Source organism: Myotis myotis, unplaced genomic scaffold (genome assembly GCF_014108235.1).
Source record: "Myotis myotis isolate mMyoMyo1 unplaced genomic scaffold, mMyoMyo1.p scaffold_m19_p_1, whole genome shotgun sequence".
Lineage (NCBI taxonomy): Eukaryota > Metazoa > Chordata > Mammalia > Chiroptera > Vespertilionidae > Myotis > Myotis myotis.
The window spans coordinates 216,326,058-216,349,461 of record NW_023416313.1 but is presented as its reverse complement, the minus strand read 5'-3'; the positions used below and the strand labels follow the sequence as shown (position 1 = coordinate 216,349,461).

The window sequence follows — 23,404 nt, the reverse complement described above, 5'->3', positions numbered from 1 at the left end:
AAACTATTTTTCTTTATATCCTCATTCTAGAAGCTTTTTTCTAGTTCTATTTTTTTAACTTTCTTTTTTTAAAATTTTAAAATTCTTTTAAAAACTAAGACATAAACACACACACTAGGGCCACACAGGGTCAGGACCATCGATATCACCGCCTTCCGCTCGCCGTCCTGTCCCACTGGGAGGTCTTCCGGGGCAAGGACCCACGTGGAGCTACGGTCTCCTATGACAACAAGGCCTCCTTCTGGAACACCTGAAGCCTGCCTGCGGCTCTTCCGAGGAGGGCTCACTGTTTTCTGAGACACGTTCGTGGTGGTTTGCTTGTTTTTGTTTTCCATCACAGATTTGCTGGTCAGCAGATAGTGCACCATGAACACTCCTCTCTACTAGTGAAAACCTTTCCGTGTTGGTTTCAAACTTTTTACGGAGCTGTCAAGGTCTGCAGAAGTTTCTGCCAAACCCTTCACTATGAAATTTCTTGGGGGTTCTTCTTCTAATTTAAAAAGAATATATTCTTATTGATTTCAGAGAGGAAGGGAGAGAGGGATGGAAACATCAATGATGAGAGAGAATCATTCATCGGTTGCCTCCTGCATGCCCCGCACTGGGGTTGGAGCCCGCAACCCAGGCGTGTGCCCTGACAGGGAATTGAACCATGGCCTCCTGGTTCACAGGTCTATCTATGCTCAACCACTGAGCCAAGCCAGCGGGTGGGGATTCTTCTCCTGCACTCTCCTTTTCTCTTGCCTCTTCAGTTATGCATTCCTGTTCCAGCTCTAACACCTCCTCATTGGTCAGTTCCTCAGGAACCACTGCTAGGAGCTGCTCAATGCCATCACACCTGCAGCCAGGTACAGGGGTTTGCCGTCTCAGCCACAGCCTTGGTGACTTTTGCAACCTCCTCATCCTTGGCAAGTCCTCTGACGTCATGGACCAACCTCTTGAGTGTCTTCTTCCAGATGCCACTCATACACTCCTGGAGGACATCAGGCCAGCCCAGCAAGGCTCCTGATGCGGAGACAGATGCTGCAGGCCTTCATCGTTGCCTCGGCGTATTCTCAGTGTCTTCCTCAGGGTCAGCAACAGCCTGGGCAAAGGTCATCCTCGGGAGTAGGTCTTAAAAGCTGTTTTAACTTCTCGATGGATTGTTTGGATCGCAGACATGGTGTTTGGAGAGAGAAGCGCCTCTTCGAGACTGGGATGAAGATCGCCAATAAAAGGAGCATGTCTGGGAGCACTGGCCACAATAAGCAACGTCCTGAAAGACATGTTAATATCCAAACATACCTCTCCCTTGTGCTGACATAGCACCCGAGGAGGGCGCCTTGGAAGAGGAGCTGGGTCACCCGTGCCTTCTTGTTGCCCCTGTAGGACACTGCTTGCTGAGAAGCTCAAAGGCCCGGGGTCCTCACTGTGCCATATTAAAGGGATTCAATTTGTAGCCTGCAACACAGCCCCAAGCAGAAATGTTATCCTGTCCTTAGAAGCCTTGAAAGCTGGCATTGACTTGGCCTTCGCATGGACGAAAGAACGTTCAGGCATCTGTTTCCAGCATAGGGAGGTGTCATCACTGTTGAATGTTTGTTCTGGTAAGTAATTTTCCTCCATAATAAGCTTATCTAGAGTTTCCAAAAATTCCCCAGCCGCCTTCACACCAGCACTGGCAGACTCACCACTCACTTCCACATCATGTATGAATAACAATTCTTTAAAAAATATATGTGTTTACTGATTTGAGAGAGATGGGAAAGGAGAGAGAGAGAGAGAGAGAGAGAGAGAGAGAGAGAGAGAGAGAGAGAGAGAGATCCATGTGAGAGAGAAACATGGATCAGTTGTCTCCAATATGCACCCTGACCAGGGACCAAACCCACAACCTGGGCATGTGCCGGACCAAGAATCAAACCAGTGACCTTTGGCTATACAGAACGAAGTTCCAACCAACTGAGCCACACCGGCCAGGGCTCAATACTGATTCTGGAACTGCTTCAGTCACCTAGAGCTAGCAGGAAATTCATCGTAGCTGGGTCCACCCTTTCCTTTCACCAATACACTTCTTGCTTCATCATGATCGTCAGGGTGCCGAGAAGGACATGCTTCTGTGTCTGGTCCCTAATCCAGATCATCAGACGTTTCTCCACGTCTGATACGGCGCCGTTTCAAATGTTCGTTGGTCTCGTTGCTTTCAGTGAAGCAGATCCTGTAATGACTTTCATTATTTTTCCTTGTTCGTCAAGACGGTAGCTGTGGTGGAATGGGAGAGGCAGACTGGTGAGCAGGGGCCGCCACTGATTTTCCATCGTCGGAGACCGTCACCACTTTCAATTTAATTTCAGTCACTCGACATGGCCTCTGAATGGCAACGTTAGCAGTGATTTTGTATGTTGGGGGCCATGATGAACAAAACACAAGATTAAATCAAACACAGGAGAAAAGGATGCAGTTAGGAGACTCAGTAACATGGCATACTGCTTTCCAGCAAACTTTTTTTGATGTTGTGAATCCTCACCTAAGGATATTTTTTCCATTGCTTTTCAGAAGAGAGGGGAAGAAAGGGAGGGAGGGGGAGAGAGAGAGAGAAACATCGATGTGAGAGAGACACATTGACTGGTTGCCTCCCATATGCACCCAGACGGGGCAGGGAGCAACCCCGCAACCCAGGTACATGCCCTTGACTGGGAATCGAACCCCAGACCCTTTGGCGTATGCGCTCTAACCACTAGGCAACACTGGGCAGGGCTGCAGCAAACTTTTTTCTATAGAAGTAGAAAGAGTACACTCTAAAAGAAAGATAAAGATCTAGTAAATACATAAACAATAACATAGTCATGTATTATCATTCTCAAGTATTATGTACTGTTCACAATGGTATGTGCTATACTTTCATGCTGTGAGTGGCGCTGTAGGTCTGTTTACACCGGCATCTCCACAGACACGTGAGTAATGGAATGCTCTGACGTCTGGACAGCTGCAGTGTCGCTAGGCGGTGGGACTCTTTCAGCTCCCTTATAATCGTAGGGGACCGCCCTTGTAGAGGCGGCCCATATGGACCAGAACATCAGATGCCTCCCATGATTGCCAGTTTCTGCATCTGTTTCTACAAAGGCTTGGGCTGTGAGGTGTGGACAAAAAGGGGCCACATGCTGACCCGATAGGCTCAGGGAACGCCTGCATGGCGGTCTTGCAAACTCAGGGACCTAAAGTAACCACAAAGGATGGTCTGAAATGAAAACTTTAACTAAAAGCAGTTATGGTGGGTAGTCACGTCCGAGGCTGGTATCTTCCCTGACAAAGGCCAGTCTTTACCTTAACTGAGCCTACTGTCTTTTTGTGTCTACGATAACATATCGTTGGAATGTCAAAGTCATTTTCCTTTTTCCGGACCCCTCAAAGCACAGGCACCGCTCTGCGGAGACCACCAATCCCCTCGTTGTTATTGAGTTAACTGTTGACTGTTGACAATCCTGCACCCACCCAAGTAAAAGAAATGTGTCTGTCATTTACTTTTTATCCAGTCCCAGAGGTTTCCCCGCTTTGCTTTCTCCCGCCTCCCTAATCTACCCCCAGTGGATTCCATGTAACCCACTTATGTTTCCTCTTTTTTTTTTTTAAATATATATTTTATTGATTTTTTTACAGAGAGGAAGGGAGAGGGATAGAGAGTTAGAAACATCAATGAGAGAGAAACATTGATCAGCTGCCTCCTGCACACTCCCTACTGGGGATGTGCCCACAACCAAGGTACATGCCCTTGACTGGAATTGAACCTGGGACCCTTCAGTCTGTAGGCCGACGCTCTATCCACTGAGCCAAACCGGCTAGGGCTACATCTCCTCCTTTGGTTGTAAGGTGAACAAGGTGAAAAAACACCATTCTCTGGAGCAGTATCCCAAGAGGTTGAGATTCTGCTTCCTGACAACTGTCAACAGTTCGGCTCAAATAAGCTCACAAAATTCTTGACAGGTTTGCATGTTTTTATACGTTAACAGAGGGAACTTCCACCAGGGGTAGCACTCATTTGTGAGGCGGCGGAGCGGGGCAGTCGAGGTGACCCACCTGGAGACCTGGACTTGGCCAAAAGGATGGACCATGGACCGTTGTGGCAACCTAATTCCTTTGGTCCGCACCCCGAGGGTTTTTCTCCGAACAGTGTGGGGACCCTGACAGCCCATCGGAGGAGGGGAAATAATGACAGCACCTAGCAGTGGTATTTCGCCTCTTTCTGTCTCTGATCTTGAGCATTTTATGACTTTCATCCTATTCACTCCTCAAGCCAGTCCTGCCCATGGCCTTGTTCTCCTGACTGAGCTCTAAGAGTCTCTGAGAGGGGCAGGGCTCGGGTAGTCAGCGAAAGGTGGGTGTCTGGGTTCTCAATGGAGCGCCCTGAGGCAGCTGCCTGGGGAAACTGAGGAATAGGGTGTTTGCTGATGGAGCCTCAAGGAAGGACCATCAGGGGTAAGTAGTCCTGCTGGGCAGGGGCTGTGGGAAACCACGGGAGGGGCTTCAGCCCCCGAGGCCCAGAGAAGCACCCAGAGGCCCACAAAGGGGGCAGCTTGACGGGGCAGCAGTCAGCTAGCCCCCCTGGGATCTCGGGGGGCCTCAGTGGGGGATCAGCACAGATTGGGGGTCTGTTCGGTGGGGACAAGGAGACCCTTTCCTTCTCCACCCTGGGAACATCACCCCCCCACCCCGCCCCCCAGGCTCTAGGTCCTAGGCGCCCTGCCCAGAGCAACAGGAAGCACAAAACCACCGACACAGTGGATACCACGCCCCAGGCCGCTTCTGGGAAAGACCAGGGTGGGTTTGCAGAAGTTTTCAGCTCAGCCGGGAAGACTTTCATGGACTCATTAGAACCTTAAAAGCCCAAGGTGACTAATGAGTCTGGGAAAAGCTCCAGGGTTGGAGAAAACAGATAAAGGCAGACAGAAGGGCAAACGGGTTAATGACTGCAGGTCCTGATCCCTATCGCCCCCAGGGGAGGAAGCCTTGCAGAAACCCATCGAGTTCCTGAAAAGCTTGTCAGGTAGGGTCTTGGGAGTCTGGGCTCTGCTCCGGATTCTCCCGGCAGCAGCAATGAGCTGGGCAAGCTCAAGAAGCCCCTTTGGCCTCATTTTTGGACACTCGACCTGCCTCACCTACCTCACAGGGTTTAGAGAGGCTTTAGCAATACAATCAATGTGAAGCCTCTTTGAAAACGATAAAGTTCTGTACTTTCTGCGAACGACCACACTAGGATACGATGAGCAGTCCAAAGATGGCACTAATCACATCGTTAACACGTATTTTAAAATTAAGATGATACATCGTATACTTTGTACATTCACCCCATGTGACCACCATAATGTACCGTGCCTTGGTTTTATTATTATTATTCTATTATTAGTTTTAATAGTTTAGAGCTGGGCAAACAGAATGCGCAAGGTTCAATGTCATTTCCCTCGGATGCCTGTGGGAACGCTGGCTTTCTAAATGACGTTGTCATTATTGTCTACGCAGACCCTCTCTGGAGTGGGAAACAATGGTCCCCCATATAACTCTTTCCTGTCCTGTGTTCAATAGTCAATAAAAAGGCATGTAGTGCGGACACGTTCTGAATTCCTGGTGCCTCTTGCTTACCCGTTGACGAGATTCCAGGAATTTTCTGGGCTACAAGGAAAAGGTCGTCAATGGGGTCCACCAAATGCTTGATGTTCATTTTCCTGGCGTTGTAGTAATTGCCGTCCGCAGCCCTGCCTGCGCGCTCTATCGCCACCAGGTGGTCGAATCTGCCGGGAAGCAAGAGCACAGAGGCCTGAAGCAGAGGGTGCTGCCTCCTTGTAGCATCACGACTTTTGGGTGGAGGACAGGTTACTCTCTCTTGGATTCCTACATTCCTACAGAACGTGGCTGAACGTCTGCTCTGTGGCAGGGCCTGTGCTGGAGCTGGTCTATCTGATCACTGTAAGAAGTGATATCAGAATCTTTAGCAATTTATTAGAGTCGGAGGCCGTGAAAGCAGGAAGGCCGAGGGTCAGGGTCAGGGCCGTGGTCCATGCCGGATCCTGGCCCAGATCTCCATGAACCGGCGGGGGAGCCGGCACCCAGGGCTGTGAGTGTTGGCTGCTATTGGCCCACCACTGCCCCTTCCAGGCTCTTGCTCAGTTTACAGACACAAACAGACCAAAATGGAATTGAAGTATTAGAGTCTGGCCCTTTAAATACAGTTCCTCATGTTGTGACCCAACCATAAAATTATTTTCGTTGCTACTTCATAACTGTAATGTTGCTGCTGTTATGAATTGTAATGTAAATATCTGATATGCGGGATGGTCTTAGGCGACCCCTGTGAAAGGGTCGTTTGACCGCCAAAGGGGTCGCGACCCACAGGTTGAGAACCGCTGTGTTAGACCAATGAATCTACCACATGATAAACTTCCTCAGACAGGAAGAGACAGAGAGGTAAGGGGTACCGGTGGCGTGGTGGGGAGGATGTAGGCTGTGGCATCAGCTCGCAAGTCCTCATGCCACTGGCCTTGGGCGGTACCCCTCTCCTGCAGTGTGGGAAGTGGGAAGTGAGGAAACGCCCGCGAGGCACTTAGCGTGCAGCACCACACCGACTCGGTGCTCAGGCTCAGGGGCTGTGGTTGCTCTTATTATTGGAGGAACATTGTGTTGATCATCCAAGTGAAGAACAGAGAAATTGCACTTTTATATCTCTCTAAATCTGCCCCATCCCATGATGGAGTTCTTCAAAATCTTCACTCTGCTATGGAAACACTGTGGGGCAACTCAAAAAATCTAAATAGAATTACTATGGGATCCAGCAATTCCACTGCGGTATACACCCCCAAAGAACTGAAAGCCGGGTGTTGAAGAGATAGTTACATACCCATATGCCTGGCAGCATTAGTCACAATGGACAAAAGGTAGAACCACCCCAAGTGTCTATCAGCCAAGGAACACATCAGCAAAATGTGGTCTCTGCATGCTATGGAATAGGATTCAGGCTTCCAAAGGACAGGAATTCTGATACCTGCTACAACAGGGATGAACCTCAAGGACATTTTGCCAGGTGAAATAAGCCAGTCACTAAAAGGACAGATCCTATGTGATTCCATGTACATGAGGGCCCTACAATAGTAAACATGTCCTATCTAATAAAAGATAAAAAGGGTAATTAACTGTACCTCTGCTACGCTTCCCACTGGCTAATCAGCAAGATATGCAAATTAACTGCCAACAAAGATGGTGGCCGGCAGCCATGCAGCTGAAGCGAGCAGGAGGCTTGCTTGCTCCAGTGATGGAGGAAGCCAAGGTTCCCTGCCTGCCACGGCCCGTCTCTGAGCTCTGAAAGCAACAGCTCCAAAAGCAACAAAGTTTCAATTATAGAAGCTAAACAAACCCCAGATACCTGCTTTCAGCCAGCCACAGCCTCAGAGCTGGAGTGAGCAGGATGGCAACAAAGTTTCAATTATAGAAGGTAAATAAATCCCAGAATAAAAAGAAAAAAGGAAAAAAGGAGAGGCTGCTTCAGTTGCCGGCCAGCCTGAAAATGGCCCTCAGTCCCTCACCCAGACTGGCCAGGCACCCCAGTGGGGACCCCCACCCTGATCCGGGACACCCTTCAGGGCAAACCGGCCGGCCCCCACCCATGCACCAGGCCTCTATCCTATGTAGTAAAAAGGTAATACGCAAACTGAACCTAACAGCAGAAAGACTGGGAATGACTGGTCACTATGACACACACTGACCACCAGGGGGCAGACGCTCAATGCAGGAGCTGCACTCTGGTGGTCAGTGCGCTCCCTCATGGGGGAGCTCTGCTCAGCCACAAGCCAGGCTGATGGCTGCCAGTACAGCGGTGGTGGTGGGAGCCTCTCCTGCCCCCTCAGCAGCGCTAAGGATGTCCGACTGCAGCTTAGGTCTGCTCCCTGCTGGCAAGTGGACATCCCCCGAGGGCTGCCGGGCTGCCAGAGGGATGTCTGATTGCCAGCTTAGGCCCAATCCCCTAGGGAGCAGGCCTAAGCCAGCAGGTGGTCATCCCCCGAGGGGTCCCAGACTGCGAGAGGGCACAGGCCAGGCTGAGGGACACCCCCCCCCCCCCCGAGTGCACAAATTTTTGTGCACCAGGCCTCTAGTAGAGACATAAAGTAGAACGGCAGGTATCAGGGGCTGGGAGTTGGAAGGAATGTGAATGGGGACAGAGCTCCCACTGGAAAAATGAAAGAGTTCTGCTGGAGATGGATGGTGGGGACAGGTGCACAACAATGTGTATGTCCTTAACAGCACAGAACTGTGTACTTAAGATGGAAAAAATGTGAATTTTATGTTGTGTATATTTTACCATAATAAAAACAACATCATAACTCTGGATGCTTTCTCTGTACATGTCTTGAAAAACAAATCTTCCTGCCGGTCCACGTGCCTTGGTTGTGCTAGAATGACAAGCAGGTGGACAAGCAGGCCCTGAGCAGGTGCTGGAAGGTCACCCCGAGGCGATGTGCCCAGTGTGGGACAGGTGGCCCTTGAGAAGCTAAGTGACAGGAGGAAGAAGCTGGTCCTGACTTCCCTCTGGGTGGACACAGTGGTGATGAAAATCAGCTCAGCTCTGAGCTCTGGGCCAGACCCGTGCAGCCTCTGTTCTAGAAGGAGAGCACTGTGTCTGGACCTTCCCCAGGAGCATGCAGCACCACCCCTCCTGAAGGTGCATTGATTAAAAAAAAAAAATTATTTATATATAATTAGAGGCCTGGAGCATGACATTGGTGCACTGGGGCACTGGGGGGTGGGTGGGTCCCTCAGCCTGGTCTGTGGCCTCTCGCAGACCGGGACCCCTTGGGGGATGTCTGCCTGCTGGCTTAGGCCCACTCCCGCTACCGCAGCTGCACTTGCCAGCTATGAGCCCAGCTTCTGGCTGAGCAGCGCTCCCCCTGTGGGAGCACATTGGCCACCACGGGGCAGCTTCTGCATTGAGATCTTCCCTCTGGTGGACAGTGCACGTCATAGCAACCGGTCATTCTGCCATTCAATCAATTTGCATATTAGCCTTTTATTATATAGGACTAGAGGCCCAGTGCATGAAATTCGTGTGTGGGGGGGAGGGGGTTCTCAGCTCAGCCTGCACCCTCTCCATTCCAGGACCACTTAGGGGATGTTCGACTGTCTCTCACAATCCAGGACCACTGGCTCCTAACTGCTTGCCTGCCTGCCTGCCTGCCTGATAGCCCCTAACCACCTCTGCCTGTCTGCCTGATCGCTCCTAACTGCTCCCCTGCTGGCCTGATCGCCCCTAACCGCCTCTGCCTCACCCTGCACCCGGGACCCAGGATTCCCTCCTTCTGGCTGGCCACAGGTACCCAGGACCCAGGCCAGCTTTGCCCGGGCCAGCCACAGCTGCAGGGGACTGTAGGCGGGTGGCTTCGCCCGGGCTGCAGCCACAGGTGCCTGGGACCATCGGGTGGATGATCTGTCCTTCTCACAGGCCACAGCCTGGCTGGTCCCCATTCTTCTCTCGTGAGCTCATTTGTGCCTGGCTGGTACCCATTCCTCTCTCCCCAGTGTTGAGTGTCTGAGCCATTACGGCGTGACGGGTGAGGGCATGATGACCGTTTGCATGTTAGCTCTTTATTATATAGGATTATCCCTCAATATATCATACTATTGAGGATGGGGGGGGTGGTGCTACCATGGTCAGTGCGTGGTCCTTCACAGCGTGCCAGCCAGGCCAGGCGGGGCCTGGGGAGGCTTTTCCCTCCTGGAGCTGTTCTTCCCAGGGAGGCAGCATCTGGCTGCTTTTTTCAGCTTTTTTTTTTTTTTTTTTTTTTATTGGAAAGCAAGCTCTGGAATTGTGGTTCCTGGAATCCCTGGGTCATAGCATGCACCTCCATGCCTTGCTGCACCCCCTCACCTTCCTCCTGTGTTGAGCATCAGCCTGGCCTGCGCCCTCTTGCAATCTGGGACCCCTTGGGATTGGGCCTAAACCAGCAGTTGGACATCCCCGAGGGGTCTAGCAGTCCGCCAAGTGGCAGGCGGCCAGGGAGGAGCCAGAACTGGGGCCGGGCGCTGCACAGCTCATGCTCATCCCAGCTGCTGCGCCTGCTGCCACTGCTTGGTAGTGCTACCGCAGATCACCAGCCATGAGCCCAGCTTTTAGCTGAGTGGCACTCCCCCTGTGGGAGTGCACAGACCACCAGGGGACAGCTCCTGCATTGAGCGTCTGCCCCCTGGAGGTCAGTGTGCCTCATAGTGACTGGTTGACCGGTCGTTCCAGTCATTCTGCTGTAACAGTCGCTGGGCTTTTATATATATAGATTATTGATTTCAGAAAGGACGGGAGAGAGAGAGGAAAGATAGAAACATCAATCATGAGAGAGAGTCGTTGATCAGCTGCCTCCTGCATGCCCCACACTGGGAACTGAGCCCGCAGCCCGGGCATGTGCCCTGACCGGGAATCGAACCATGACCTCTTGGTTCATAGATCGATGTTCAACCAAACCACACTGGCCGAGCTGATTTTCTTTTTTTTTTTTAAGCCAGAAGAGTCCATTTAGCTACCCAGGAAGGAATTCACTCCTGGGAACCTGCTCCCTGGGAAAGTTAGTACGTCTTCTCTAAAGAGCAGAGACCTCTCTGCCTGCGATCAGATCTGACTCACTTCCTCCATTCGTCAGGGGATCAGATCTGGCTCACCTCCCTCCATTCATTAGGGGATCAGATCTGGCTCACCTCCCTCCATTCAGCAGGAGAGCACATCTGTGTTACCTGGCCCAGAAGGAGCTTCTAGCTTCTCCCCGACGAGTCTGAGCTTTGTGTGTATGCCACCCATTCAGGAAACATAAACATTCTATCAGGTGCCGCACACATTCTCGCAGCTTGGAATAGCATATCGGGTCTGCAATCACACTTTTCCTTGGTGACTGAGGGTCCTTACTGGGAACACCTGACTGCTGTGAGCTGCAATACGGCTATGCCCCAGGCCTATGCAAGCAGTATTCTTCAATTCTACTCATTAGTGGGTGGTAAAATAGATTTATTAGGTCAGGTCAATATTTTCTGAAAAGTAGATGAAAACAGAGTAGAACAGAACAAAACAGACTAGACTAGGTTAGAATGCACTGCCTGCAGCAAGTAAATACTGTTATTTTGAAACTTCTGTTTCAATTATGTGTGTGTGTGTGTGTGTGTGTGTGTGTGGTTTGCAATGCAAAATGTATTACCGTGGACTGTAGTTAAAAACATTTGCAAAACACAGGACTAAAATTTATAAGGTCTGAAATGCATCCTACGTACATACAAAAGAGAAGTGTTTTTCAAAATGTTTGACCACAATACACAGTAAAAACACACACACACACACACACACACACACAGCAGTTTCACAAGCGAGTACTTGCTATTACTACACAAGGTGTACGATGACATTTCTATCTCATTTGACAAAGGTGCTGACTACCCGCCCTGAAATGATCTCACGACTCTCCAGTGGACCATGAGCCAGTCTGAGAAACAACTCGTGTTGGTGTTTTATCATCTTCTCCCTCATTCAAGAAGACACGCCGCCTCTCAGGGACCTGCGACTTCGAGAGACCCTTGGCGCTGCCCCCCGTCACCCCGAAACCCCGGCCTTGTTGGCTAGTCGGGCCCATCGGAGCCCGTGGCTCACAGCTTTGTTCTCTCTGGAGGGCTGACGTCTGCAGGGACGTAGTTGTCAAAGTTAACAGCACGCGGCCTCTCCCACCATCACCCACTGTCAACGGGGAGGGGACACACATACCTAGGAGATTTGGGGTCCCTCTCGTTGCAGAGAAACGCCTGAGCAGCTCCTGCGGACCCGCCCTGGTAAGTTAGGATCGGGACCGGGGTCTTCAGAACACCTTGACAAGACGGGCAAAGGGTGGACACATCAGCCCCGTGTGGGTTTGTGCAGTTCCCGCTGGCTTTTCCAAAAGCTTCGTCGGAAACGGTCGTTTCCATGATCGAACGACACGTGGCTGTAGAATTCTTTGTTAGGTAAGCCGAGACCTCGACCCAGAGGATACGTAAGTTGATTTCCTTTTAGTCCTGAGTAACCCCTAGGGCTGGTGGAGGGGGAGGTGACACCGGCTGGTGTCACCAATGTTGTGAGCTAGCAAACGTGCTCCGCACAGCTGCCACAATACCACGTCGGCGACAGCGAGCCAGCCCTTCGCTAACACATGGCATACACTCTCTCATCTAATGTTCGCGATTCTGTGTGATAAGAACCACTGTGACCCCCATTTTACAGAGGAGGAAAACTGAGGCTCCGAGATGCCAAATCGCTTGGGCAAAGCCAAGTATGTAGGTCAGGGTCACAACACCAGGGCCCACCCAAACAGGAAGCCGACAACAGAGCAGAGATGTAACGTACCCCCCAGTGGACTCACATCTGTCTCCACGTGTTCCTTCAGTGTCATGCAGGAGGCAGCTGATGGATGGTTCTCTCTTATCACTGATGTTTCTATCTCTCCCTCCCTCTCCCTTCCTCTCTCTGAAATCAATTTAAAAAAACAACAAAAAACCCCAACACATATCTTTAAAAAAATGAAAACCGAAGCCAGAACACGCCTTTCTCCTCTCAGTGCCTCAGAACCCCCCCCCCCTCATTGCCCCCAGAATAAAAGGCCAGGTGCTCACAGTTCCCCTGAGGCCCTTCCTGGTCTGCCCCTGTGACCTCTGTATCTCCCTACCCAGCTTCTCTTCTCCTCATCCTTTCTGGGCTAGTCGCTGACCATTGCCCTCTCTTCAGCTCCACCTAATGGCCTCTGTCCCGGCCAAGGTCACAGCCTGGGACATTTTTCCTCTAGCCAGCCCCGGCCTCACTGCTTCACTGACTTCAAGTCTTGGCTCCAATGGCACCTTCTCCGTGAAGCCTTGTCTGAACATCCTGTTTAAAATAGCAGCCCCCCACCGGGGCTACCCACACGTTCCTTTTCCCCTGTGTTGTTTATTGTCGGTCACACTCCAGTACAATAGACACCCATGGGGGTGGGGTTGTTTTCAGTTTTGTTCACTGATGGATTTCAAGAGCCAAAAATAGCGCCTGGCACATAGTAGGTGCTCAACATACATTCGTTGCTGTATGTTCAGACACATCCTTTGGAAACTTCTGAAGGAACGGGGGCTTTAGGAATGCCTTCCTGGGGTTGAAACTCTTATGAGAGGCTAAAAGGATTTATGTCTCCTGAAGAATGCATTTTGAGGGACACAGAGAGATGGGCAGTGAGAAGCAGGGGGAGTCATGAGGCTCCCAGCTTATGCCTGAACAACACCTGCAGGATGAAGGAGAGGGGAGACGCCTGAGACCCATCTCGGCATCCCGGCCTTGCAGCCCCATCACTCACAGCTCTATGCCCACCTGTGTGCTCCGAGGACCTGAGCAGCGTGGGGCAGCCCTGCCCATCTGGGCCACAGATGAGACGCTGCCATTTGAGCCTCTCGGTCACTCTATTCTCAGCTCCCCCATCCCCAACGCCAGGCGTCTAGGGATGTCCTGTGTTGCCAAGAGTCCTCTGTAGGCCACCCCACCTCGCATAGGTTGGGCATCAGGTACATGGGCTCTGTGGCCTGATGGACTTGGGTTCAAATTTCAGATCACCTGGACCTCTCTCTCAGAGCCTCAGTCTCCTTCTCTATAAAATGGGGATAATGTTGTTTATACTAAAGAGTCATTCTGAGCTCTAAGGACTTAAAACGCCTGTGTTGAGGGCATAGCAGAAGTTCCACAAGCACTGACTCCTTCCACCGTCCGCCCTCACCTCACCGCTCACCTTGCTCAACAGCCTCTTCCACAAGCTTCTGGAACAAACTCAAGGCTCTCCGGTCCACGATCATGGAGACGCCCTTGCCCAAGGCCTGCAGAAAGGCGGCCAGAGCAATGGCGCCCGGTGGCCCGTCCGTCTCTTCCGGAGGCTCATGGCTGAAATGCGTGGGGAACCCGGTGGTGAGGAGCGCCGCGTGGGCGTGGGACAGCGACAGAGAGGCCCCCAGCAGCTCATCTTTGCGGAGCAGGTGCCCGATGCCCCTGTTGCCTGAAATTACCAATAAAATAAAACAAAATCACACAATAATGCAATTGTGCTTCAAGTAGAAACTCATGCAGACGGCAGTTTGTTTCTATGTCCGTTTCAGAGGTAGTTTTGAGGGATGTGCCAGAGGCTGCCAACTGTTCACCAGAACGTGTCCTCTGCCCCTGCCCCGCTAGGGAAGGGCAGCGGGATACATGGCCGGGCAGCCTCTCTTTCAGTTAGCTGTGGCCACAGACCCGGTTCTCTCTAGGTAGCAATGTGCGCCCCCTCCTGGCCATGTACCTCCCATGCACTCCTCCAAGCTCTTCCTTCCCTGGGGGGGCTGAGATGTTGACAACTGGCGCCCTCTAGGGGTCTCATGAGGCGATGGCAGAGCGCTGGGTCCCTGAGTGACTGGGTGGAGCAGATCGCCTTCCTGCTGAGCTTGAATACTCACGCTGGGCGTCCCACCCTGGACTGTTGCCTGACAGGCATATATTTCTATTTTATTTGAGCAAAGCATCTCGGGGTTTATTGGCTATGGCAAACTCCAATTCAGGGGACCACAGAAGGAGGAAGGGACACAGCACTGTCTCAGTTGGGGATTCCCCAAAAGAAGACCCTAAGACATTAGAGCATTCCAGTGGAGAGTGAGTGCAGGTATTCCAATGGAAAGTGAGCCCAGGAAAGAAGTCAGAAGGTGGAGGAGGTGACATGACAGAGAAAAAGGAGAGAAGCCGCTAAAGCATGTGTGGGCGAGCAGATGAACTCTGAAGGCATCTGGGGCTCAATCCTGTAAGAATGGTGTGGAGCTTGGCCAGTGTGGCTCAGTGGTAGAGCGCAGACCCATGTACCAGGAGGTCATAGTTCAATTCCTTGTCAGAGCACATGCCCGGGTTGCAGGCTCGATACTCAATAGGGGGCGTACAGGAGGCAGCGGATCAACGATTCCCTCTCATCATTGATGTTTCCCTCTCTCTCCCTTCCTCTCTGAAATCAATAAAAAGAAAGAAAGAAAGAAATGGCGTGGAGCACAGCTGAGGGCTGTCCTTCCGGAGGACAGGGGGACTGGGCACGCCTGCACTGGCTCCTGACCCCTGTGGGCTGAAGGTTGCCCATCGGGACGCTGACTCCTCGCACCCCCGGGCTGTGCCTGCTCTGGTGGCGGAGCAGAGAGACTCCGGCCTAAGGTGGGAGCCATTGTTCTGAGAGCTGCCCGCTGCAGCTGGGGTTTGGGCAGGGCACCAGCAGCGTCTCTTAGAGCTGCCGCCAGTGGCTGCCAAGCCGGTGGCAGCCGGGCAGCACGGTTTTCCGACTCTCGTCACATACCACCGTGCCATCGTCTACACTCAGGTCACCGCAGAGCACGTCAATGCCACGTGGAGGCGGGATGTGACTCAGAGATCCCATCCCCGCGGCGGCTAAAATGAGAGGTGGGCCTAAGGGACCGGAGAGGGCGTCAGCGTGCATTGGAGGTGCCGGGAGACTCTGCAGGGACCCGGGGCTGGCTTCCTGCTATGGAGGAAAAGTCCAGGTTTAGAATCTGGAAACTGACATTCAGGTCCAAGTGTTGGCACGTCGTAGCTGCGTGACCTTGGCCTCGGCCTGGATTGCTCTCGACCTCAGTGTTCCTACGAGGAGCCTGGGGGTGGCCCAGGTGGGGGGAGGCTGCCAGTGGGAGTGGGAACCAGAGCACTCATCTGGTGGGGACCGTAGATTTGTCTGCGGGAGCCAGCCATCGCTTCTAGGAAGGTAACCCAGTAAAGTGGTCAGTAATGAACACAGTCATGAGGATGGCCACTGTGGCGCTGTTTATGGTGCCAAAGAGGATCGTAACGAGAGCGGGGGACATTTGTAAAACGGAACTCTATGCAGACATTAGAAAGATCGCTGTAGAAGGCGAATGGCATGGGAAAATGTTCACAGCGTATTAAAAGGTTTAAAAAGCAGGCTCTAAAATAGTAGCACAGCATGATTCACACACATATATATAGAGAGAGAGATATTGTTTTTGTTGGTGTCAGTCTTATAGGTTCAAGACTGAAGAGAAAGACTTTTCAGGGCCAACATTTGGGATGGGATTCTGGTAATTTGCATTGCCTCTTTACTTTCATATATTTATACAATGAACATGAGTTGCTGTTGATAAAAAGAGAGAAAAATAAATTTTGAAAGAAAACAAGGAGGAAATTGGACTGTAACCTATTTGGGCTGAGCACACACACACACACACACACACACACACACACACACGGAGGAGAGAACTCTGTCAACTCTAAAGTGGTCTGTACATTTGTGATGGATTTATTACTAGTGCAAACATGACTGTTATAAATCTCCGGAGTCTCCAGGCACCTCAGATGCAAGCCAACGTCCTCTCAGAAATGACAGAGTGGCTCTATTATTAAGCCCAGGGAGCAGTGCCCGGTCCACTGCCATTAATCTTATGTCTGCGTATTGAACAGCGGAGGAGTGAAGCGCATGTGGTGCTTGGAGGATCAAAGATGCTCCTTGATCGATGATATTGGCACATCCAGACGGTCATAGATCTGCCTTTGCCCCGAGCCCCATGCTTCAAGCCCTGACGGACCCCCCTCTGCACAAGCACCAAGTGGGGTGCTGTGGCCGCCCTCCCAGGACATTTTATTCAGCGGTGGGTGCCCTGCATCTGCAGTAAATTCACTTCCCAGTTACTTTTTTTTTTTTTTTAAATCTGAGCTAAAGGCAGAGTCAATAATTCATCTTTCCTCATGATCCTCGTGCCGTGTGAGAGAGCCGTCAGCGTGGGCGAGAGTGTTTGTGAGAGAGAAAGTACTACAGGGATTTGTAAAAAATATCCACCAAGGAGATTAACTACGGAAGAGACTAGGTATGCACAGCCGTGAGCGGTCACCTCTGTACATGCGTATGTCCTAGAAGGTGCATCTGGGGGACTGTGGGGGGGACTACATCCCACATTTACTGTGTGTCTATAGGTTAAGAGAACCATATTCCCTGCAGAATAAATGAATGAGTGACCAAATGAAAGACCTGACAGACAGACAATCAAGCAAAAAGCTATGCCCTCTGGTTTCACAGGAACTTTTGTTATCGCAGATCCCTCTGCAATTGGGGGGCAGCCTTTGCTCCCAGGTCCAGGGGAAAGGTCAGACATGACTCAGGCTGGGCTGCTCTGTCGGATTCTGGGCCACAGTGTCAGCCAACACCAGCGGGCACCCAGGCTGTCTGCTCCGTGGCCCTGCGCAGGCGCTGTTCTCTCCCCCAGTGTCACCACCATCAGCGGTCGGGGTCTCAGGAGTCTGGCCTGGAGGGTCGACCTCCCAGGTTGGCCTCACGCCTCTGCTCTCTGCAGACCCCACCACCGTCGATCTAGGTATCTGCTTGGGGGACAGGTGTCCGGTGGGCCAGCAGCGAGGCCACATACGCCTTCTTCAGGCAGTCAACGTGCAAGAACAATCAGGGGTAGAATCATAGCCCGTGAGAAGGGCAGGAGAGGGACTGGGGTATGAGTCAGAAGAGGCCAGAGCACGTTAAATGCCGGGCACATACCATTCAGATTCAGATTCCAAGTTATCTCCTACTTACTGATCGTGGCCTTGAAGTCAGCAGGTGTGGGTTCAAGTTCTGCCCAACCATCTACTAGGTATGTGGACTTGGGCAAGTTTCTTAACCTTATATGCCTCAGTTCCCCCATCTGTTAAAAGAAGTTAATAATAGCTGCCTCCTAGGGTTATTGGGAGAATTTAATAAGATGAAACATGTAAATGCTTTTAGCACATGCCTGGCCCAGGCAGAGTAGAACTCAGTAGATAATAACTATTATGCTCATGACCTATCAGAACCCCTGAGAGAAAGGGTGTAATTGTTATTGCTCTAATTATACTGATAAGGAAACTGAGGTGCAGAGCGGCTGTGAAGTCTACACCTTGCTTCTCTGTGAGCCTTTGTCAGAAAAAAACCTACAAAAACAGAAAAACCTCAAACCACTGAAGCACATGGCGCCCTCTGCTGGCCACCTGAATTAGAAATCCAGCCGGTAAATGAAGGCGCAGCGGGAAGTTGAAAGCCCCTCAATCGGCCTTCACAAACCTCCTCCCAATTGGACCCAGCAGATCCCTCGTGGGCCCCACTAGCCCTGTCCTTGTCTTGAAAGCCAGAGGCTGACAAACCACAGAAGGACTGTCTTTTCTCTGAGACGCAAGTGCAATATACAGGTTGGCTGCAAACGGTTGTGAGGCAAACTACAGGGTCCTGCCCACCAGGATCCCCAAAGAGTAGAATTCCAGCCCCTGCTCCTCTGTATAAAAAAACAAAAAAACTGCTCTGCGCCCAACCCCGGGGCAATGGCAAAAAAAGGGGGAGATGAGGCCACTGTTAAATGCATGGATGATGATGTTTGAACAGTGGCACTTGGCTACCTAGAAACCAGTCGCCCTTCTTTCTTACCTCGCCGACCCCAATTTAGTTCTGGCAACGTGCCCAGCTAACCAGCCCGCCTCCCAGACTCGCTCACATGTTTAAGGTTGAGCACTTTGGGGGGAAAATAAAGAAGAAGAAAGATCACCCTTTATTCTACTACCCAGAGACCGTCACCTTCAGTACTGCCGTGCATTTACTTCTAGCCTTTTGGGGATTCATATACAGTATAAACATTTTTAAAAATCATACTATCGCCCGGCCGGTGTGGCTCAGTGGTTCAGTGTAGACCCGTGAACCAAAAGGTCACTGGTTCAATTCCCAGTCAGGGCACATGCCCGGGTTGCAGGCTCGATCCCCAGTAGGGGGTGTGCAGGAGGCAGCGGACCAATGCTGTTTGTCTCTCATTGATGTTTCTGTCTCTCTATCCCTCTCCCATCCTCTCTTCCTAAAAATCAACAAAATCATTTTTTTAAAAATCATACTATAGATACAATTCCACGCAGCCTTTTTCACTGAACATCGTGTCAGTGATGAATTTCTCCAGGCCCTGATGGCGTGAATGTTTGTTCCTTACCTGGGTCTACGGCAATGACAGCCTCTAGTTCTCTGATCTTCTGCACGGCCGAAGCGGATGTGATGCTGTAGTGCAAAGGATCTTGGGAAATAGGATGGACCTCTGGGGTGGGACAACCGGCTGGAGCCTCCAAGTCCTTCAGGTCAGTCATAACCGTGGAGCCCGGTGCGCTGGTGAAAGCCAGCGGGGTCTCTAAAACACACAGCAAGAGGGATGAGCCCACCCCTTCATCAAGCCCAGTGCATTCTGGGCTAGCCTGCTGTTGATGGACAAGAGAGCGCCATGCACCGCCTCCCCCAACCGCACTCCTTGCACCCTTTGTTGGCACCATCGGCTGGCTTATGGCTAAATAAGTTCCACTTAAAACTTGGTGCCCTCAAGTTTTAGGAAAGTGAGGATGAGGTGAGTGTGGGAAAACCAGTGAAGTTCAGCCACAGCTACAGGTGGGGCCCTCGGGGCCCCATCAACGCAACCCCAGGGACATCAGAAAGTACTTCCTGAACTCTTACAATGCATCAACCATTGCGCTCCCTTTGCAGCAAATGCTCTGTTTGCTAACAAACAGCTCTCTCTGAACGGAGCTTCTGTTCTTCTCCGAGCACTTATGTTTTGCTTTGGTTTAGGCTAATTTTGTTCTTTGGAAAACTCTCTCCTGCTAGCTGACAGCAATGGGAGGCACTCTAGCGGAATCTCTAAGAACATGACTTAGCATGGCAAACACACTGCAGTTGGAGATGCAACTTTATCCTCTCCAAACCTGCATCCGCAACTATAAGACAAACATAGCGCTGAGACAGGACGGGGGTGAGGCCCAAGACCTCACCTGTGCCTGGCGCATAGGAGGTGCCCAAATATTCACGTTAAATAGCCAGAACCCCATGGGTCTTGGGGTTTATGCCTCATCCGCATATCAGGGATGTCTTTTCCTCTCATGAGGCCATTCTGATAGCTAAGCTCCCATGAATGCTTTCAATTAAATGGAAAGTGACACTCAGTTCTACGATTTGTAGCTCATGCGTGGCAGACACTAGAATTTTCCAGTGTCTACGACAACGGGCGGCAATCGTTATATTTTTATGTTTCGCTCACATCCCACCCTCACCGTGAGCTAATTGGGGCCCTCGTGTGGCTCCTCATTGTAACATCACCCTGGGCCTTTGGGAAAATGTACTGCCAGTGTGGCTTGCAAACACCATGTGGAGTGGGTTTGTTTAGTCCTGTTGTCTGTTTTCGCCTTTGCTTTCAAAGCCACACCAACCTCCAAAATGTCTCAAAAAGTTCATCTAAAGGATGGCCCTTGGACCTAGCTATGAACCTTCTGAGGAGAGAAATATGTTTAATCAAGACAATTTGAGCTGAAGGACAAGCTACTCTGGTGGGACCCACCCCGGGATGAAAAAAGAAGCCAGAGACATCTTGGCTGTGGGCTTCAGGTCTCTGTCACATGACTTCCCTCCTTAAGTCACTGCACCGTGAGCCTATCCTTTCGGAAACCACAGACCACGAGGTTCCACCCTAGGCCAGAGCAGTTGCCCGCAGAAGCCGGACGTACGGTAGCTACTGACAGCTTCGAGACTGGTCAGCTGGGAAGGCCAGAACACCGGGACCTCCCCTGGCTGACATGGCACAGGATCCCCGTAGTCAGGTCTGGAAAGATCTCGGATTCCCAGCAGCTCTGCAGAGGGAAAAGGAACGTGAATTCCACCAGGGCCTGCCCTGGCAGCCCCCATCTGAGTTGAACTTGTGGAGAAGTGCATGGTTCTTTCTCCAAGAGGAACTCTAGTCACAGGGCTGCTGTAGATGGTCCTGGAGAAGAATGAGGAGGAGAAAAGGAATCGGGCGTAGCCACTCAGGATGCTTGCTGACTCCCGGGCCATTCGGGGGGACAGGGGTCTCCAAGGCCTGGTGTGACTGCCGGAGGCGGTTCGGGTACATCAGCCCAACACCTGCATTGCACGGGGTGCCAACAAAGCCAGTGTCTTTGAGTTTATCTCAGCACAGACTGAGTCACCTAACGCAGACCTAAACCCTGCTGCTGGACCCCCAACAGCGTCCCTACCCCTGGCTGGCCACAGAATGTTCATCAGGACAGCAAAGGTGGGTGTCGCCCGTGAGGAAAGCTCAGCAGACACTTTGCTGTGGGCGCTCCTGAGATCATTGCTCTAAGGAAGGTGGCTCGGGCTGACTGCGTTGTCACAGAATGCAGGCTGTGCCTGACTTTGTGACACAGCTGAGCAAGTTCAATGACACTAACGCTCACTCGCACCCAAGGCCCAATCCCAAGTCCCCACCAGGCCCCCTGAGAGCCTCTGAGAGGCTGGGGCAGCCTCCACGCCTGGATCTGCTCACTCACTCTCAGAGGTTTTTCCTTGAGTTCAGATGCTGGGGATCAATGGGTTTCAGCTCACGTGAACATCTGGAAGGCAGCTGTGTCCCAGCCAAATACGCAGCTGAACAACAGCCCAGATTCGAGACGGCTCTGAGCTCAAGTCTCAAGACAAATAGCTCAGCTGCCACACTCTACCACCTGCTTCCCCCGCCCCAGGTCCACCTGAAGGTCACAGGAGCTGTTCTGCCCAGGGTAGCCTCTTGAACCTGAGGGGCATCTGTCGACCCAGCACAGGTAACGCAGCTGCGGGAGGGCCAGCTTCGGGAGCTCAGGAACAAAGCCCGTTCCCGTCTTCTCGGGCCGGAGCCCATGAGCAGCTTTCAGAGTCATGAGCGAGCCTGGCCACTCACCTGGGTCGCCGATGTGCACGGGCTGTCCTTGCTCACCCATCAGGGAGCAACTGGCCTGCACCAGCCTCTCCAGCTTGTCCTTGGGCACGGGCCTCATGGTGACCACCAGAGGGCAGCAAAAGCCAGCAACGGTGGCGCAAGGCACTGTGGTCTGCCAAGAAATCAAGTTTTTTAAAAAAATGTTAAAAAATAGAATTAGCACAGAACGGAGCTCTGAGTACTGAGAGTTCAAGGCAGTGAGTGAGGTAGGTAGGAGGTCCCAGTAGCTCTTCTACAAATACAGCTTCTACTCCCATGCGACACACAGATGAAGAAGTTTGCTGGTGATGATTGGTCTGAAACAGAGAACCTTAACTTTGTGGGTGCCGTGGACCCCTTTGGCAGTCTGGCGCAGCTAGGGAGCCCCGTCGAAGTGATGTTTCAGACCACAGGAAAGGAAATGCATTGGATCACAAGGGAAACCAATCATACTGCACACACTGTTATCAGACGATGAAAAATGTGACCCAGCAATCTGTGTGTGTCTGCATTAACAGATTAAGGAGCAAGACGACAGGCCTGCTGTGATACTTTTGAATTCGTGATCAGCACACAGGATGATCCTGAGATGTCTGAAGACCCGGATGAGACATGGAAATCCCTGTGGTTCCTTGGGGCAGCCACCGAGTCGCAGATACGACTGCATTTGTCGCCTGCGTTCATAATCGAAGGCCGCGCTCAAGGTCAGTTTGAGACTCTGAAAATACTAGTAAAAACATGATTTTTCTTTCCATCCAATTCCATGGAATCCTCTGAATGTTCTCGGAGGGACTCAAGTGGCCAGTGGGCCACAGCTAAAGCCGCTGGGGGCAGCGGAGCCGAGGAATGGCCGGGAGTGGGAGGCACCAGTCGCCTCGGCCTCCTGAGCCTGCACAGGGACGGAGGCCTGTGCCTGGACCCCGGGCCCTGCCTCGCTGTCCTGACTCAGGAGAAGTGGCCCAGGATGGCCTGTGTGACTGACTTCCTGGTGGGTGTTTCCCCCTGAATGGTGCCCGGGCCCTGCAGGGGCTTGGAACAGATGTAGGGCATGGCCAGGATGTCATCTGCTGGGACCGTGTTGGCGGCCAGATGAAACCTTGGGGAACCTTCTGAATAACAGCACCCGAGATGGCACACACAGGCCGGGGACGCTCTCAGGAGGCAGGCAGCGATCCCCGAGGGGTGCCCTTCATCCGCTCGAGGCCGCCGACTGACTCGCAGGTGGCTGCCAGGCCGTGTCTCCAGGAGCCAATGTGCAGAGGCGTCAGCATTAAACTGAAAGCTGCTCGATAGCCACTGGGGCCGTGAGTGTCGGAGAGAGACCCTGGCTCAGCACGCTCTCCTCTCGGAGCACGTCCCCCCCAGGCCAGCGGTTCTCAACCTTGGCTGCACATTAGAATCGCCTGGGAATCTTTGTAAAATCCTGATTTCTGGGTCTCATCCTCCGGAAATTCTGTTTCTTTGTTATGGGGTGGGGCCACAACATTAGTAACAAAGAAACAGAATTTCTGGAGGACGAGGCCCAGAAATCAGAATTTTTAAAAAGATTCCCAGGTGATTCTCATGTGCAGCCACGGTTGAGAACCGCTGCCCCAGGCACGTTACCTTGAGCCTTCTCTCTCCTAAGCTCCACGGGCCCTGCCTTTGCCTCTGTCAC

At 51.9% G+C, this 23,404-nt stretch overlaps 1 protein-coding gene across 3 annotated transcripts in view; it reads right to left on the bottom strand.

Annotated features, from left to right (window-relative positions):
* Positions 1–23,404, bottom strand: part of DGLUCY (D-glutamate cyclase) — a 62,026-nt gene that overhangs the window by 10,590 nt on the left and 28,032 nt on the right. Inside the window, exons 5-10 of one of the 3 annotated variants that reach the window (XM_036315569.1) lie at positions 21,730–21,880; positions 20,543–20,665; positions 18,991–19,182; positions 13,761–14,021; positions 11,747–11,846; positions 5,611–5,759 (exon numbers count right to left, since the gene is read on the bottom strand). In XM_036315569.1, the coding sequence (XP_036171462.1) occupies positions 5,611–5,759; positions 11,747–11,846; positions 13,761–14,021; positions 18,991–19,182; positions 20,543–20,665; positions 21,730–21,880 (976 nt within the window). The remainder of the gene's footprint in view (positions 1–5,610; positions 5,760–11,746; positions 11,847–13,760; positions 14,022–18,990; positions 19,183–20,542; positions 20,666–21,729; positions 21,881–23,404) is intronic. The other 2 variants (XM_036315574.1, XM_036315581.1) reach the window with 2 other exon arrangements.